Source organism: Ictidomys tridecemlineatus, chromosome 15, assembly GCF_052094955.1.
Source record: "Ictidomys tridecemlineatus isolate mIctTri1 chromosome 15, mIctTri1.hap1, whole genome shotgun sequence".
Lineage (NCBI taxonomy): Eukaryota > Metazoa > Chordata > Mammalia > Rodentia > Sciuridae > Ictidomys > Ictidomys tridecemlineatus.
In genome coordinates, this window is record NC_135491.1 from 15,838,553 (window position 1) to 15,854,501 (window position 15,949).

General features: G+C 48.5%; 1 protein-coding gene across 10 annotated transcripts in view; it reads right to left on the minus strand.

Moving 5' to 3' along the window:
- Window positions 1-6,041: 6,041 nt before the first annotated feature.
- Window positions 6,042-15,949, minus strand: part of LOC144371016 (uncharacterized) — a 46,751-nt gene continuing 36,843 nt past the window's right edge. For 4 of the 10 annotated variants that reach the window (XM_078033205.1, XM_078033200.1, XM_078033202.1 and 1 more), the window contains 3 exons: window positions 9,073-9,261; window positions 7,575-7,723; window positions 6,042-6,956 (listed from right to left, as the gene is read on the minus strand). In XM_078033205.1, the coding sequence (XP_077889331.1) occupies window positions 6,753-6,956; window positions 7,575-7,723; window positions 9,073-9,261 (542 nt within the window). In that variant the 3' untranslated portion in view covers window positions 6,042-6,752. Of the gene's footprint in view, window positions 6,957-7,077; window positions 7,208-7,574; window positions 7,724-9,072; window positions 11,479-15,949 lie in introns of those variants that run through there. The other 6 variants (XR_013431166.1, XR_013431167.1, XM_078033208.1 and 3 more) reach the window with 4 other exon arrangements.

Here is a 15,949-nt window from a genome sequence, read left to right on the forward strand (position 1 = left end):
ATGATTGGGAGTAATGTGAGTATCTGTAAATCCTCCCATCATGAATGAGTCATTAGTAAATACTGGAATAGATTCTCCAGTCCACACAGCTGGGTGTACCAGGGGTGGATCTGGGAAATATGTCCAATAAGTGTCTACTTGATTCCCTTTTACCTGACAGCCCAATAGGGCAATTACTGTCGCTACCATCATCACTGGGGTCCTGCTCTTTCCTAGGCATCAAAGTATTCGGGAAGCCTGGGTTGTTAGCTTCTTCACGTCTTTCCACGAAATCAGCTTTTCGACCGGTTCAATCTGGTCTTTCTTCATCTTTCTCCGAAATCTCCTCCTTCTGGGTAGTGGCTCTTCCGGGTCGATCCTCAGTCACTTGAATCTGGGTTCTATCTCCTCCATGTCTGAGAGCACGTTCAGGCACCCAAATAGGACGGAGAGAGCCTTCTGGGAAGATACAAGCATGGCCTTTTCCCCACATTATTACTGGATCTGGACCCTTTCACTGACCAGTCTGTAAATCTTTCCACAGAACTCTGCCTAAGGGGCCTGTTACGGAGGGAGACATCTGTCTCTCAGCAGCAGTGTGACCTTCTGAGTCACAGTTTAAAAAATTTAAAACAAACAAGGCATGATTAAGGCTATTTTGGGGAGTGACAATCCTATTCCCCCCTTTTAATTTTTGTAATTGAAGCTTAATAGATAAATGAGCTCGTTCCACAATGGCTTGACCTTGGGGGTTATAAGGAATTTCTGTTTTATGATTAATTTTAAACTCTTGGCAAAATTGTTGAAAAGAAGAGCTTACGTAAGCTGGAGCATTATCTGTTTTAATCTGCATAGGGCACCCTAAAACGGAAAAAGCTGCTAAGCAATGAGAAATTACATGTTGAGCATTTTCCTTAGTACATGCTGTGGCAAAAATAAGTCTAGAATAAGTGTCCACTATGACATTGCTTACCAAATTGAGGAATATGAGTTACATCCATTTGCCATATCTGATTTGGTTTTAATCCACGGGGATTTACCCCTGATGGCAGAGATGGAGTGTGAATAACACACTTAGGGCATTGGCTTACAATCTGACGAGCTTGTTCTCTGGTAATACTAAATTTTTTACGTAAGCTAGAAGCATTTTGATGATGTAAGGAATGGGAAGCTACTGCACAGTCATATGAAGACATCTGTTGACAAAAAGCTACTAACTTATCAATTTTGTCATTACCTGAAACTAGAGGTCCAGGAAGATTAGTATGGGCTCGAATGTGTCCTATGAAACATGGGTACTTTTGCATTAGCACTGTCTTTTGTAAATTATGAAATAATTTAAATAACTCCTGTGATGAAGTAAACCCAATCATTGACGTTTCAATATTTTTGGTAACTCCGACTGCATATAAGCTGTCAGAATAAATATTAATAGGCTCATTTGAAAAGTAATCTAAGGCACAGATTAGAGCTTGAAGCTCTGCTCTTTGGGCAGAAGTATAAGAAGTTTGTATCACCTCTGTGTGAACACGACTGAAAAATCCTGCCTTACCGGAGTTGGAACCATCCGTGAACACCGATAAAGCTCCCTCTATTGGATGAGCTCGTACAATTTTTGGAAAAATGAGTGATGTTAATGATGCAAATTGTACAATTCTATCACGAGGATAATGGCTATCTATCTGTCCAGGAAAATCAGCAAAAGCTATCTGCCATGAATTGGAAGTTTGAAAAAGCCAGCTAGTCTGTTGAACAGAAAATGGAATAATTATGATATCAGGCTCAGATCCAATTAACTGCAAAATCCTAGTTCTACCTTTAATTACTAATTGAGCTATAGAATCATGAAAAGGAATTAATGTTTTTTGAGGAGAGTGGGATAAATAAATCCACTCAATAACACCTAATCTTTGCCATATGGCTCCTGTTGGGGTATGCTCAGTTGGAAATATTAATAAATACACTATTTCTCTAGGATCTATTCTAATAAGTTGTGCATTTTTAATTGCAACTTCAACTTTTCTTAAGGCTGCCTTAGCTTCTAAAGTTAGCTGAACTGGAGAGGTTGGAGAAGGATTTCCTTGCAATATCTGAAATAAAGGACTTAACTCAGAAGTAGTTAGTTTTAAGGATGGCCTTAGCCAATTAATATCTCCCAATAGTTTTTGAAAATCATTAAGGGTACGTAACTCCTTAACTCTTATCTGAAGATTTTGAGGATGGATTGTACGTCCTTGAATTATCTGACCTAAATATTGGAAAGGAGACACCTTTTGAATTTTTTGAGGAGCTATACATAAACCCATTGCTGTAATCGAAGTCTCTAACTGAGCAAAAATTTCTGAAAGTACCTCTGGATTAGCATGGGCCAATAATATATCATCCATAAAATGAATAATATATGCATCAGGAAAGCTATTTCTAATGGGATTTATTGCCTGATCAACGTATTTTTGACACAGTGTAGGACTATTATGCATTTCCTGAGGGAGCACCTTCCAGCAATATCTTTTAACAAGTTCCTTAAAATTAATTGCTGGGACAGTGAAAGCAAATCTTTCACAATCTTCAGGATGTAACCTTATAGAGAAAAAGCAGTCTTTTAAATCTATTACCATCAAGCTATAATCTAAGGGAATGGCTGTTGAGGAGGGAAGTCCTGGCTGTAATGATCCCATAAGCTGAATTGCATGATTTATTGCCCTTAAATCTTGTAGTAATCTCCAATTTCCTGACTTTTTCCTAATAACAAAAATAGGTGTGTTCCAAGGACTAAGTGTTGGTTCAATATGACCAGCCTGAAGTTGTTCCTCAACTAATCTATGAATTATTTTAAGCTTTTCCCCTGAGATGGGCCACTGAGGAATCCATATAGGCTCCTTTGTGAGCCACGTGATTTTTTCAGCTGTCTTAGGGATTGGGGAAGTACTCAGGGCCCCTAGTAAAAATTTTGATTTGGAGCATTTACTAATCTTTGTCGTGGAGACTGGCTTGTAAACAGATACTCTTCCTGAAAGGTCTCCCTATCATCTCCAGGAAAATACCTCTGATTAACTTCCTCAACTGACCTTATAGAATTTGGAGTAACTAATAATAATCCCATTTTGGCTAAAATATCTCTTCCCCATAGGTTAGCTGGTAAAGACTCTAACACATAAGGCTTAAATACTCCACTGTTTCCATCAGAATCTTCCCAACGGAGATAGTTGGCACTTTGAGCAGGCTGTGAAATCCATCCTATTCCCTGTAGGTTAGCTGGTGCCACATGCAAAGGCCAGTTTTTAGGCCAAAATCGACTGGACAATACCGAGATGTCCGCTCCTGTGTCGATTATTCCTAGAAAATTTTTATTATTAATTCTAAGTTTTAATAAAGGGCGTTCTTGTCTTACTAACTGTGACCAGTATACTCTGTCCGGCGGTTTAGAAACTGAATCTGCCGGCAGGTGCCTTTCTGAGACACAAGGCAATAATATTAATTGGGCAAAAGTATCCTTTGGGGTGAGTCTTAGGGGATAATTGGCTTTTACAGTAACATATAACTGTTCCTTAAATCCTGAATCTATCACACCAGGTATTACCTCAATGGCTTCCTTTAAATTATTTCGTCCCAAAATTAAACCTACAGTATTATCAGGAAGCGGCCCGAAAATCCCAGTAGGAATTTGTTCTGGCCCCGTTTGAGGATTTAATTCAACTGTCTATGAAGGTCCTAAGAAAACTGTGATCTCTGTCCCTGTCCCGGTAAAAATCGCGGGCTGTCCCGGTCCTGGTCGGTGCCAGTGACGTCACTCTCTGCGACCTTCCCTGGAATTCCCCATATTGTTGCTCTGTCGGGGAGAGGCCAAACGGAAGTTTTTTGATCTCCCGCTAGGAGGAAATGTCGGCGGCGAGAAGGCCGGCTCATCCGCGCCATCTGAACCCACCGCGTGGCGCTGAGTTCTGCAATATCTATTATCACCAGTAGATGGAGCTCTGAACCTAAAATTACGCATGCGACACTCGCGGGCAAAGTGATTGATTTTGCCACAAACCTAACACCTTCCGCGGGACCTTTGACCTAAATTTTGCGGGTCCTAAGGTTTCCCTTAACGTAGCCGCTAAAGCCATTGTTTGTAATTGGGCGGGATCTAAGTCAGAACACCGGCGAATAAACTCAGAAACTGTTCCTTTTTTACGATGCGGCCGGAGAACATCTTGACAAATTTTATTTGCGTTCTCATAGGCCAACTGCCTGACAATAAATTCACTTGCTCCTGGGTCCCCTATGGATCTGCTCGCAGCCTGATACAGTCGGGCTATGAAATCTGAATAAGTTTCATTGGCACCTTGTCTGATTTTGGTAAGAACTAAATTGGACTGGTCTTTTGGGACGATCTGCTTCCAAGCACGCTTTGCACAGTCAGTTATTTGATCGTATACTGCAAAATCATAATTTAATTGCCTTTCTAAAGCTGCGAAATCTTCAGTCCCTAAAAGCATCGTTACTGGTGTTTCTATGCCCTGTCTTCTGTTTCTCTCTGCTTGCTCATTACAGAAATCACTCCAATAGGTCTTCCAGATTAAGTAATCCCCCCCACTCAGACAAGATCTGGCTAAAAAAATCCAATCGCTAGGAGGAAGGGGTTGTGAACAAATATTTTCTTTTTTTTTTTAATATTTATTTATTTTTTCTTAGTTCTCGGCGGACACAACATCTTCGTTTGTATGTGGTGCTGAGGATCGAACCCGGGCTGCACACACGCTAGGCGAGCGCACTACCGCTTGAGCCACATCCCCAGCCCATGAACAAATATTTTCTATCAGACTTTGTACGAAAGGGGAATTTGGACCATACGTCTCACATGCACTTTTTAATTCTTTAATAGTTTTAAATGGGATTACAGTATGAACTCTTAGTCTCTGATCTTGTTCATCAGTTTGCTCAAAAACTGGAAAGAGGTGAAAACCACTAATATCCTCTCCCATTTCTTGAGCCCTCTTAATACCTCGCTGGACTGGAGTAAGAAGAGTCATTTTTAATTTAGCACACCTGTTAAATTTGGTCCTTCTAGCAGGTACCGGCCGAATTTGAATAGCTTGGGCAGGCGGTGTTAGACGCAGCCTATTAAAATTTCTAAGTTCTGAATTTCAATATCTGAGTTTTCCTCTTCAGACTGTGAGCCATGGTCCGAGTCTGAACTATCGCTATTTTGAATTTGGGTTTCTACACCACGTGGTTGAGAAGAACCCTGAGTCCCTCTAGGAGTCTCTTCCATATTTTCCTCTCTAGCAAGATCATCTATGTTTTCCGGAGGGCCTTCTAGGATCTGGGAGGTTTCTCCTCTATGATGTTGCGCTGTACAATCTGCCTGTGGGCTAGCCTGATCCTGCGAGCTTAAGTCCACATTTCTAACCTTTGGCTTGGCCCCTAGTGCCTTTGTTTTTAAACGGCTTAAGGGAAAGGGAATTAACTTAGCCTCAGGCTGATTCTCCATTTGAATAGACCTAACAGCTCGTTGAATGTCTTTTAAAAGGTCCTCAGGGGACCACGAACTCTGGCCCATATATTCAAAAAGACAAACTTCTAGAGCTGTCCATGTTTTCTGTATATTTTCAATGCCTCCAGGTAATTCATTAGAAATACAAACTCTCTGTAACTTCCTTCCTAATTTCTCCCAAGTAAGTAAATTTGGAGATTCCTGTTCGCAAAACCAAGGACAATATTCACCTACAATCTTTAAAAATTGTAATAACTGAGTTTTCTTTATCTGTTTCCCTTTCTGATTAATTATACTGTCTAAAATAGCCAGGTACATTTCCTTATCCGTAGAAGTTGAATTTCCCATTTTAATTAATTTAACGTCTCTTTCCTTCAATAACTCCAGGTACTTTTGTGACCCAAACGTCACCTCTTCCTTTATCTTTATTCTTATCTTTATAGCGCGCTCCCACTCAATCTAACTAATCTAGAATGCCCCCCTCGTGGGCGCCAATTCTACCACGCGGCCTGCGCAGTGGTTTCATTAATGAGGTTCTAGGCATAAAGTTAGTTAGAAGAGATCGAAATAAAAACACAAGACCTTATATCTATTGCTAGGTCCTAGACGGCTCCCCTCTGGTTCCCTCCTCCAACCGCCCAGCAGGGCAGCAGGGATTACTCAGGGCTAGCAGGAGAGAGAGGGAGCACGCCGGGGATCAGCCTTTTATTGGGGAACAAGAGATTCAGGGGACAATTCCATCCAATGAAGGTTGAGGGGGGGCCGCACTCCAAGGTCAGGGTCAGTGATTGGGTCCCCGGGGTCAGTGGTCAGGCACACCCCCACACGGATGGGCTCTCTCATCAGGAAAGGGCCGGGAAAAACTTCGACTTTTGCCAAAGTGCCTCAGACCCTTAACGGGAGTCACCCAATCACGTGTTAGAATGGCTTCCCACACTGACCCACGCGTGAGTGGGCCTTTGACTTATTGTGAATGAGCTTCTCCATAAACCATCGCATCAGGAGGGAAAATCCCCACAGCAGCCAGGCAGACACTCGTGTCAAAAACATAAGGGCTGGGGAGGCAGCTTAGTGACAGAACACCCTGGCTTCAATCCCCACCCCTCCCAGAGACCCAGACACACTCCCGGTGACTCAAACAGGTAGGGGTGACAAGAGATGGAGAGTGGCCAGAGGGAGGACCTGTGGGATGGGCAGGTGCAGAACCCCCACCCACTCAGAAATCTCTTGGATCTCATTTGTCTTCCTCTTGAAGGACATCTGGAAGGTCATGTGCAAGGCTCTTCAAGGTGGCTTACTTGCCATATACCAACAGGGACCAGGGGCGCTTGGGAAGGGCTTCTTCCGGGACACTCTGCTGGTCACCGTTGGGAGATGGACATGTACAGAACATGCAAAACAAGGTGGGCTCATGGCTGTCCAATCCTGAGTGTACAAAGCAGTTGTCTGAGAACTCGGGGGGCCGGCTTCTAAAATACTGCTTAATCAGAAACCAATCCTGGGGAGACAAGGAGACAGGGAAAGATGTAGAGGAATTTCTCACACCTGCCTGGGCTCCAGGTGGGAAGGTGCATGTGGGTGGGGGTGCTGGGCCCAGGGCATGTGCCTCTAATCCAGACCTTTGGGCGGCTGAAACAGGATGGTGGGCTCAAGGCCACCCTGGGTCATCCAATAAGGGGCGGGGTGCCAGCTTGGTGGTGGGGAGCTGGTCTGACACTGGGAGCCAAGGCCCTGGGTTCTGTCCCAGCTCTGCAAAAAGAGAACCAAAACAGAGAAGTCCCTTGGGCTCTAGAGGTGAAAGGCCAGGGGGAGAAACCAAGAGGGAGAGGACCCAGAGCCCAGGGATGGGGGGACTCTGCCAGGGGCTCCTCGGGTTTAGAGGGTGCTGGGGTCTGGGTCCTGGAAGGGCACCGGGCAGCCGTCTGGGCTGATCAAAGTTGTGCAGCACAGAAGGCAGAAGCTGAGCTTGGGGTCCAGCCAGAGCCCAGGAGGACCCAGGGTAGCTTGGGCCCCTGTGTGCCCCAGGCTTCTGCAGAGGGAGCGTGGGACGTGGCCCAGCCACAGGGCAGGCCCTCCCCTGCCAGGGCAAGGTAAGGGTGTGGAGCCTGAGTCCCACCTGTACTTGTTGCTCCTCTACGCCAAGCCGGGAGGCCAGGGCCACCAGGGTACTATGGGATGGAAAGGGGTCCATCGAGTAGTGCTTCTTCAGCTCCCACACCTGCTGCCTTTTGAAGATCAGCGCAGTTCCAACCAATTGCTCTGGCCCTGAGAGAAAGAAGAAAATCAGAGAAGCCCCACAGGCCATCCCCAGCCACCAGCCATTGACACTGCCCTCCACTGGGCCACAGGGACTCAGCTGGCAAGCTGGGCGGCAGCACAGTGGACAAGAAGTGACACCTGGACCAGCCCCAGGGTCAGACCTGGCTTCCGCCTCCCAGCCCAGCCCTGCCCCTCGCCAGCTTTGAAATGGGCCTGGAAAAGGCTGCTGTGCTCCCAGGACCCGCGGCCCAGGGGGACAGGCCAGGAAGGCCCCTCACCCTAGAGCACTGGGCCTGGCCTCCCGCCTGCTCTTCCCTCCCCAGCCTCTGCACTCCCCATCCCAGGGCTGAAGGCACTTTCAGGGGCCACTGGGCCCAAGCTCTGCTCAGGCACCAATGCACATCTTCCCCTCAGAGGCCACATCTGAGCCGGGTGTGGGGCCCTCGCCTGTAGTCCCAGGGGCTCTGAAGGCTGAGGCAAGAGGATCCGAGTTCAAAGCCAGCCTCAGCAAAAAGTGGTCTGAGACACGGAGACCAAAGGGAAATGCACTCTGGGCTTTAACTCATGGCCTGACAGCACTCAGCCCCAGACCGCCCCTCCCCAGGCAGGTCACAGAGCTTGGTAAACTGCCCTCAGCCTCAGAAACCAGGAGGCTCTTGCCAGGACTCAAAGGGATTATAGGCCCCTGTCACCAAACCCTGCTTCCAAGTTTCCTGTAAAAAGAGCTGGGAACCCCCAAAGGGCGTCTCCCGCTTGAGACTGGCGCCATTCTTCCTTCTTTACTTGTGGGAGGCCATCCTGGCGCGTGATTTGAGTCACCTCCCTGGCTGGGAGGGAGGCGCTTAGGCACATCTTGAGTCCAGAGCTTTCCCCACCCTTCTCAGGACTTGTACCCCAAAGACCCAATCTTCGCCCCTGACCTTGGGACACTGCCCCCCTTAATCTTCATTGGATGGGATTTTCCCCAGAGTTTTGTTCCCCAATCAAATCCACTCCCTGGAGTATGTTCTCTCTCTCTCTCTCTCTCTCTCTCTCTCTCTCTCTCTCTCTCTCTCTCTCTCCAATAAAACTTGCTACTCTAATAGTTAGCTGCAGGCTGCAGGCAGGTGAAGCTGGTTTGAAGGTAATTAGAGTCTGTCTCAAACTCCCTGAGGGTTCCTCCCATAATGAGCCTCATTTAGGAAGCCTGGGCTTTGAATGGTGCGTGTTGGAGTTCTTTCTGCCAAGAAAACCGCTCGTCCCAAACAGAGCCCCCTACTCCAGGAACTTCCCCTTGGACCCCCCTTCAGAGACAGCCCTTCTCCTGTGACAGCCCTCCCAGCACAGGCCCCGCGCGGCCCCCCCAACCAGCTCACCCAGCCAATCGCGAATTTTTTCGATGGTATCCAATTTCTCCACCTCTTTCATCTCTTTCAACTCATCAGCCCATATTTCCAACAGATACTCGGTAGCAGTGTCTTCTACCTTATCCCAGGCAGCGATCTCTCTTTCCATCTCCTCCAGGACAGCGACCTCTAATTCCGTCTCTCCCATGGCTGCGAAGGCTTGGTTCAGAGGAGTGGGACCAGACCCTCAAGACCCTGGGCTTAAATAGCCCACCTGCAGGCTGGCCCAGCCCCACCTCCCTAAATTGCTAAATTGCAGAGGTGGCCTCGAACTTGTGATCCTCTTGCCTCAGCCTCCCAAGCTTCTGGAATTACAGGCGTGTGCCACTTGTACCTGGCTGTCTCTCTCTCTCTCTCTCTCTCTTGATGGCCCACATTATCCCCTGAACGTGTGTTCCTTGCTTTCCTAAGTAGATGTCTGCCTCTGCTGAGGAGGACCCCACTCACTCCCTGTTGTTGAAAAACCAGCCTCTACCTCAGAGCAAAGCCTGACCAAGGAAGGAGCATGACCTTGTCCTTGGAAAGACCCACAGAGCACTCCTGGGTACATACATACCCACCCTGCTGAGTTGTTTATCTACAAATAACAGGAGAGATCTGTGGCACCAGGTGTCCCTGAGTTAGTCAGGCTGCTGGGTGGGGACCCATAGCAACCCCCAATCAGAATGAGACAGAGAAATACCTGGGATGCCAGATGACCCTCCCAATAGTTCATGGTGGTTGATACCATGTTGGGAAACCATGTAGTTCAGTACTACTCTCCTTTTTTTTTTTTTTTTTTTTAAAGAGAGTGAGAGAGGAGAGAGAGAGAGAATTTTTAATATTTATTTTCTAGTTCTTGGCGGACACAACATCTTTGTTGGTATGTGGTGCTGAGGATCGAACCCGGGCCGCACGCATGCCAGGCGAGCGCTCTACTGCTTGAGCCACATCCCCAGCCCAGCACTACTCTCCTTGTGGTTTAAACCAATCAGTTCAAATCACCAGTTGCTGTGTGTGCATGGAGGACGGAGCCAGCTCACAATAAACACCTCTTTGCTGCTTACCATGATCTCGGTCTCTGGTGGTCTTTTGGGGGTCCTGAATGCCACTTAACAGTGGCGCCTACTGTTTGCAAGTGTGAAACTGTGAGGTGCTGGGAGGACGGAGTCTGGGTCCTTCCTTCCTGGCTCTGTGCTACTGCTGCTGGCTGTGAGTGCCAAGGACAGAACCCAGGGATGTAGGACAGAGGGCTCTTCACCCAGGAACTTAGAGACCCAGGCAATGTGTTGGTTTACTTTTGTTTTTTTGGTACAGGGACTTGAACCCAGGGAACCCCTACCAGGGTGCTATATTCCCAGTGCTTTTTAATTCTGAGGCAAGGCCTGGCTAAATGGCTGAGGCTGGCTTCCAGTTTGCCATCCTCCTGCCTCAGCCTCCCCAGGTGCTAGGGTCACAGGCTCACTCTGTTGATGATTGACCACCATGCATTTCCCCAGGAGCAGAGGCTCAGCAAGGTCCAACCAGAGAGTAAACAGCAGCGCCTTCCTCATAGAACTTAAGGTCAAGGAGGAAGGTGAGCAGTGCTCAAAGACTCACACAGGGCTGGGGATGTGGCTCAAGAGGTAGCGCGCTCGCCTGGCATGCCTGTGGCCGGGGTTCAATCCTCAGCACCACATACAAAACAAAGATGTTGTGTCCGCTGAAAACTAAAAAATAAATATTAAAAAATTTTCTCTCTCTCTCTCAAAAAAAAAGAATCACACAATCACTGCACAAGAGGGTAAAATCATCTGTCCTGCCAGCCGCTGGGGCTGGGCTGCACAAAGGTTTTAGCCTCTGATCTAATCTGGGCCCCCCTGGGGCTCAGAGATGACCTACAAGGTCTGCTCAGAACACAAGTCCCACCCAGTGATGGTTCTCTGAACAGCTTTCCACCTTTAAGTCTGAGCCACATCCCCAGCCCTATTTACAATATTTTATTTGGAGACAGGGTCTCACTAAGTTGCTTAGGGTCCCCCTAAATTGTTGAGGCTGGCTCTGAATTTGCAATCCTCCTGCCTCAGCCTCCCAAGCTGCTGGGATTATGGGCGTGCTCCATGGCGCCGGGTTTTCCTGTCTATTTGAGTATTTGGAGGGACTGATGAAGCCTGTTCTCTCGCCCTGAGGTGCCTTAACTATAAGTTCTGGAAGCTTGAGGTTCCTGGAATCTGGGAGGTCCCAGTCTTGGGGGAGTGGCCCAGAGCTGAGCCTGGGGGCGGGGAACGGGGGACAAGGTCAACCTCAAGGTGGGAGCCAGGTTGTGCAAACTTCTCTGTGGACAACCCCCCTCAGGGTCAGTGACCAGTAGGAGGTTTCCTTGCACCAGGGAGCCACCCCTCCCATTTGCAGCTGGTCTCTTCCCCTCCCACTCGCCCTCCCCTCCCCTCCCCTCCCCCTCCCCCCTCCCCTCCCCTCCCCCTCCCCCCTCCCCTCCCCCTCCCCCCTCCCCCCTCCCCTCCCCTCCCCTCCCCTCTCCTCCCCTCCCCCCTCCCCTCCCCTCCCCCCTCCCCTCCTCCTCCCCTCCCCTCCCCCTCCTCCTCCCCTCCCCTCCCCCCCTCCTCCCCTCCTCCTCCCCTCCCCTCCCCTCCTCCTCCCCTCTACCCCCCTCCCCTCCCCTCTCCCTCCCCCTCTACCTCCCTGCAAATCAGATGGCCTTTTGCCCTGTCCCGGCTGGCCTGGCCTAAGAAGATTGGAGCATTTGCTAAATGGGACCATGACAGGGTCAGAGAACTGGCTCTGGGGAGAACTGCGACCACTAGGGGACGGCAGAGGAAGCGAGCCTGCGGGAGGCAGCGGGGACAGGGAAGTGGCAGGGAAGCAACACTGTCCCAGGGCTTGGGAGCATTTAAAGGCTAGGAAGGTGTCAGCACGTCAATTAATTTTTGGAACTGGGGAAAAGTTTATTGAGAGGGTGTCTGACCTGAGCCCTTGGAGGAGATGATCCGGGCATTCCCCGGAACGTTCTGGAAGGGGTTTACTACCAGGAATCTATGCAGAACCCTGGCATGTGCCTGTGGCAGGAAGAATCTTGCAGCTTTGGGCTGTCCAAAGTAACACAAAATTCATGGCGGGCAGGGGGCGGTGGCACACACTGGTAATCCCAGCAACTCAAGAGGCTGAGGCAGGAGGATCACAAGTTCAGAGCCAGTCTCAGCAATTTAGTGAGACCGACTCCAAATAAAATATACAAAGGGCTGAGGATGTGGTCCAGTGGGTAAGTGCACCTGGGTTCAATCCTTGGTACCCTTCCCCACCCACCAAAACCATTAGTGGCTGGTGTAGTGCCTCCTGCCTATAATCCCAGTGACTCAGGATGAAAAACAAGCCTCTATCTCAGAGCAAAGCCTGTCCAAGGAAGGGACCTGACCTTTGTCCTTGGAAAGACCCACAGAGCGCTCCTAGGCACATTCCCACCCTGCTAAATTGTTTATCTACAAATAACAGGAGAGATCTGCTGTGCCAGGTGTCCCTGACTCAGTCAGGCTAGGTGGGGCCCCATAGCAATCCCCTAGCAGCCACCAATCAGCATGAGACAGGGAAATACCTGGGATGCCAGATGACCCTCCCAGTAGTTTATGGTGTTGAGAAACCCTGTAGTTCAGCAAGAACACCCCTCTTGGCTTAAGCCAATCAGTTCAAATGAATACCCCTTTTGTACTGACCAATCACGCTTACCCAACTTGTTCCCGCCAGTGAATGTGCTAATCATGTTTTAGAGTTGTTATTTGATTTTCCCGCGGAGTGTGATGATTTGCTAAGAGATGCTGATGTATGTGAAGTCCCTGCCTTCTCCAAAAAATGTATAAAACTGCTGCAAACCCTAGGCTTGGGCTTCTCAGCGTCACCAGTTGCTATGTGTGCGCGTGGAGGACTGAGCTAGCTCGCAATAAACACCTCTTTGCTGCTTACATGGATCTTCGTCTCTGGTGGTCTTTTGGGGGTCCCGAATTCGAGCACAACAAGGAGGCTGTGGCAGGAGGACTGCAAATTCAAGGTCAACCTCAACAATTTAGGGAAGCCCTAAGCAATTTAGCGAGACCCTGTTTCAAAATATTTCAAAATAAAAAATGAAAAGGGCTGGGGATGTGTCTCAACCCCTCCGTCTCGAAAATTAACACAGAACTAAAACCACATTTTAAGTACATTTTTAAATATTTATTTATTTATAGTTATACACGGACACGATCTCTTTATTTTGCCTATTTATTTATTTACTTTTATGAGGTGCTGAGGAGCGAACCCAGGGTCTCACAGGTGGGAGCTGAGTGCTCTACAGCAGAGCCACATCCCCAGCCCTTAAAATATTTTTAAAAAATTAGTTCCTCAGTTTAATTTCTTTCTCTTTCTGGGCTGGGGGTTGAACACAGGGTGGACACATGCTGGGCAACCACTAACCACCCAGCTGTGCCCCTGCCCCTGGATGTGGGTGTTGGAGACTGAATCCAGGGGCTCCTGCCACAGCCCTGGTTCTTTTTATTTTGTTGTATTTTTTAATTTATTTTTGAGAGGGATCTTGCTCCGTTGCTGAGGCTGGCTTTGAACTTGCAATCCTCCTGCCTCAGCGTCCTGAGTAGCTGGGATCACAGGTAAACAGAGGTAGATATAACTGATGTCCACTAAGGCTCTTTAGTTTCTCATTGGCTGCATTTTAGGACCTGGAGGAGGGGCGGTCCTGGTGGCCTGCCTAGACCTCAGTGGCTCTGGGAGGCTGAACAGGAGGGTTGGCAGCCAGGCTCAGCATGGCTGTAAGCCACCTGGTGAGGCCCTGTCTCAAAAACCAACCAACCAACCAACCAACAGAAAGGGCAGGGGATGTGGCTTTGTGTTTAAGCACAAAGAAACAAACAATGGGGAGGGCTGTGGAGTCCCCTTGTTTTAGAGGAAATTTTATTTGGACTCTGGTCATAGAAAGCAGCGATTGAGGGAAGGTTTCTGTGTTGCTCTACCCCTGAGCCACCCCAGCCTTTTAATTTTTATTTTGAGACAGGGTCTCCTCAAGTTGCTTCGGACCCACTAAGTTGCAGAGGCTGGCTTTGAACTCGCGACCCTTGGGCCTCAGGCTCCTGGGCCCCTGGGGTTACAGGCCTGCGCCACTGCACCCGGCAGCTCAGGCAGCTGGAGAAGCAAACCAGGCTTCCTGAGTGGCGGGGTCTCTTGTCCTCCTCCTAGACAGGAGTTGATGGCCTTCACCTCTGCCGCCCACCCCTGGGTCAGGGCACCTCTTACCCACAAAGTTCCATTGACATGCTACCAAGTTTGGTCCATGCTCTGTCCCCAATTAATGTGTTCAACTTTCTGGTTTCCCTGGGACCCGGGACTTGAGTGCTAAAACCAGGACAGCCCCCCAAAACTGGTTGGTTACCCTTCCCACCTTTGTGTCCTCAAGAACTCCTTCTTATGGGAACCCTGCATGTGACTTCACTAGGGTCTGTCACAACACAGTTAATGTCCCTAGAACTGGGCCAAGGGCATGTCATGCTCTGTCCTCACTTCCTCATGTCCATGTTTCAGCTTCTGCCTTCCCTTCCAGTATATGTATGCAGAAAATACCTCCTGACGACTGTCCGTCCACAGAGCCACACTCCCAGTCTCCAGCACCCAGGGAGGACCGCGAGGCACTGGCTGACCCCGCCCCACTGTCCAGGCTTCCACACCATAGGCCTGGAATGGGGGTGCTTTTACTTGGTGTGGATGGAATTGGACCATGTTTCCTCCTCTCGCTTCCTCTCTTCCCCCTGTATGCACTTCAAAACTAATACATCTGCCGTCTGTTGCTTGGTTGTTAGGATTCTTCCTCACGTGGCAAAAACCCCTCTTCTTTTTTTCCTTCCACATTTTAAAAACAGCCTTTTTTTTTGGGGGGGGGAAGGGAAGTCCCAGGGATTGAACTCAGGGGCACCTGACCACTGAGCCCCATCCCCAGCCCTAGTTTGTGTTTTGTTTAGAGACAGGGTCTCCCTCAGTTGTGTAGGGCCTCCCTGTTGCTGAGGCTGCCTTTGAACTTGATCCTCCTGCTTCAGCCTCCCAAGCCACTAGGATTACATGTGTGCACCACTGCACCCAGCAAAACAGCTGTTCCTTTATATATATATTTATTTATTTTTTAGTTGTAGTTGGACACAATACCTTTTATTTATTTTTATGTGCTGCTGAGGTTGTAACCCAGGGCCTCACACATGCTAGGTGACTGCTTCACTGCTGAGCCACAACCCCAGTCCCAAGTTCTTTTTTTTTTTTTTTTTTTTTCAGTCCCAAGTTCTTAAACTCCATCCTCAGAGTCCCCTGGGAACCACTGAGACTTTCACAGGGGTCATGTAAGGCCAAGACTAGTTTCATAATAATGCTGAAACGTGCAGGCCTGGTGGCCCACACCTGTAATCTCAGTGATTTGGAGGCTGAGGCATGAGGATTGCAAGTTTGAGACTAGCCTCAGCAACTTAGAAAGGCCCTAAGCACTTCAGAGAGACCCGCTTATCTCAAAATAAAAAAGGCTGGGGATGGGCTGGGGATGTGGCTCAAGCGGTAGCACACTCGCCTAGCGTGCGTGCGGCCTGGGTTCGATCCTTAGCACCACATACAAACGAAGATGTTGTGTCCGCCGAGAACTAAGAAAAAATAAATAAATGTTAAAATTCTCTCTCTCTCTCTCTCTCTCTCTCTCTCTGTCCCCCTCTCTCCAAAAAAAAAAAAAAAAAAAAAAGGCTGGAGATGTGGCTTGGTGGTTAAGCAACCCTGGGTTCAATCTCCAGTGCAAAAAAGGACAAAAAAATAACGATAATGCTAAAACGATATATTCCCCTTTGGCTTCATTCCATCCCACTTCACA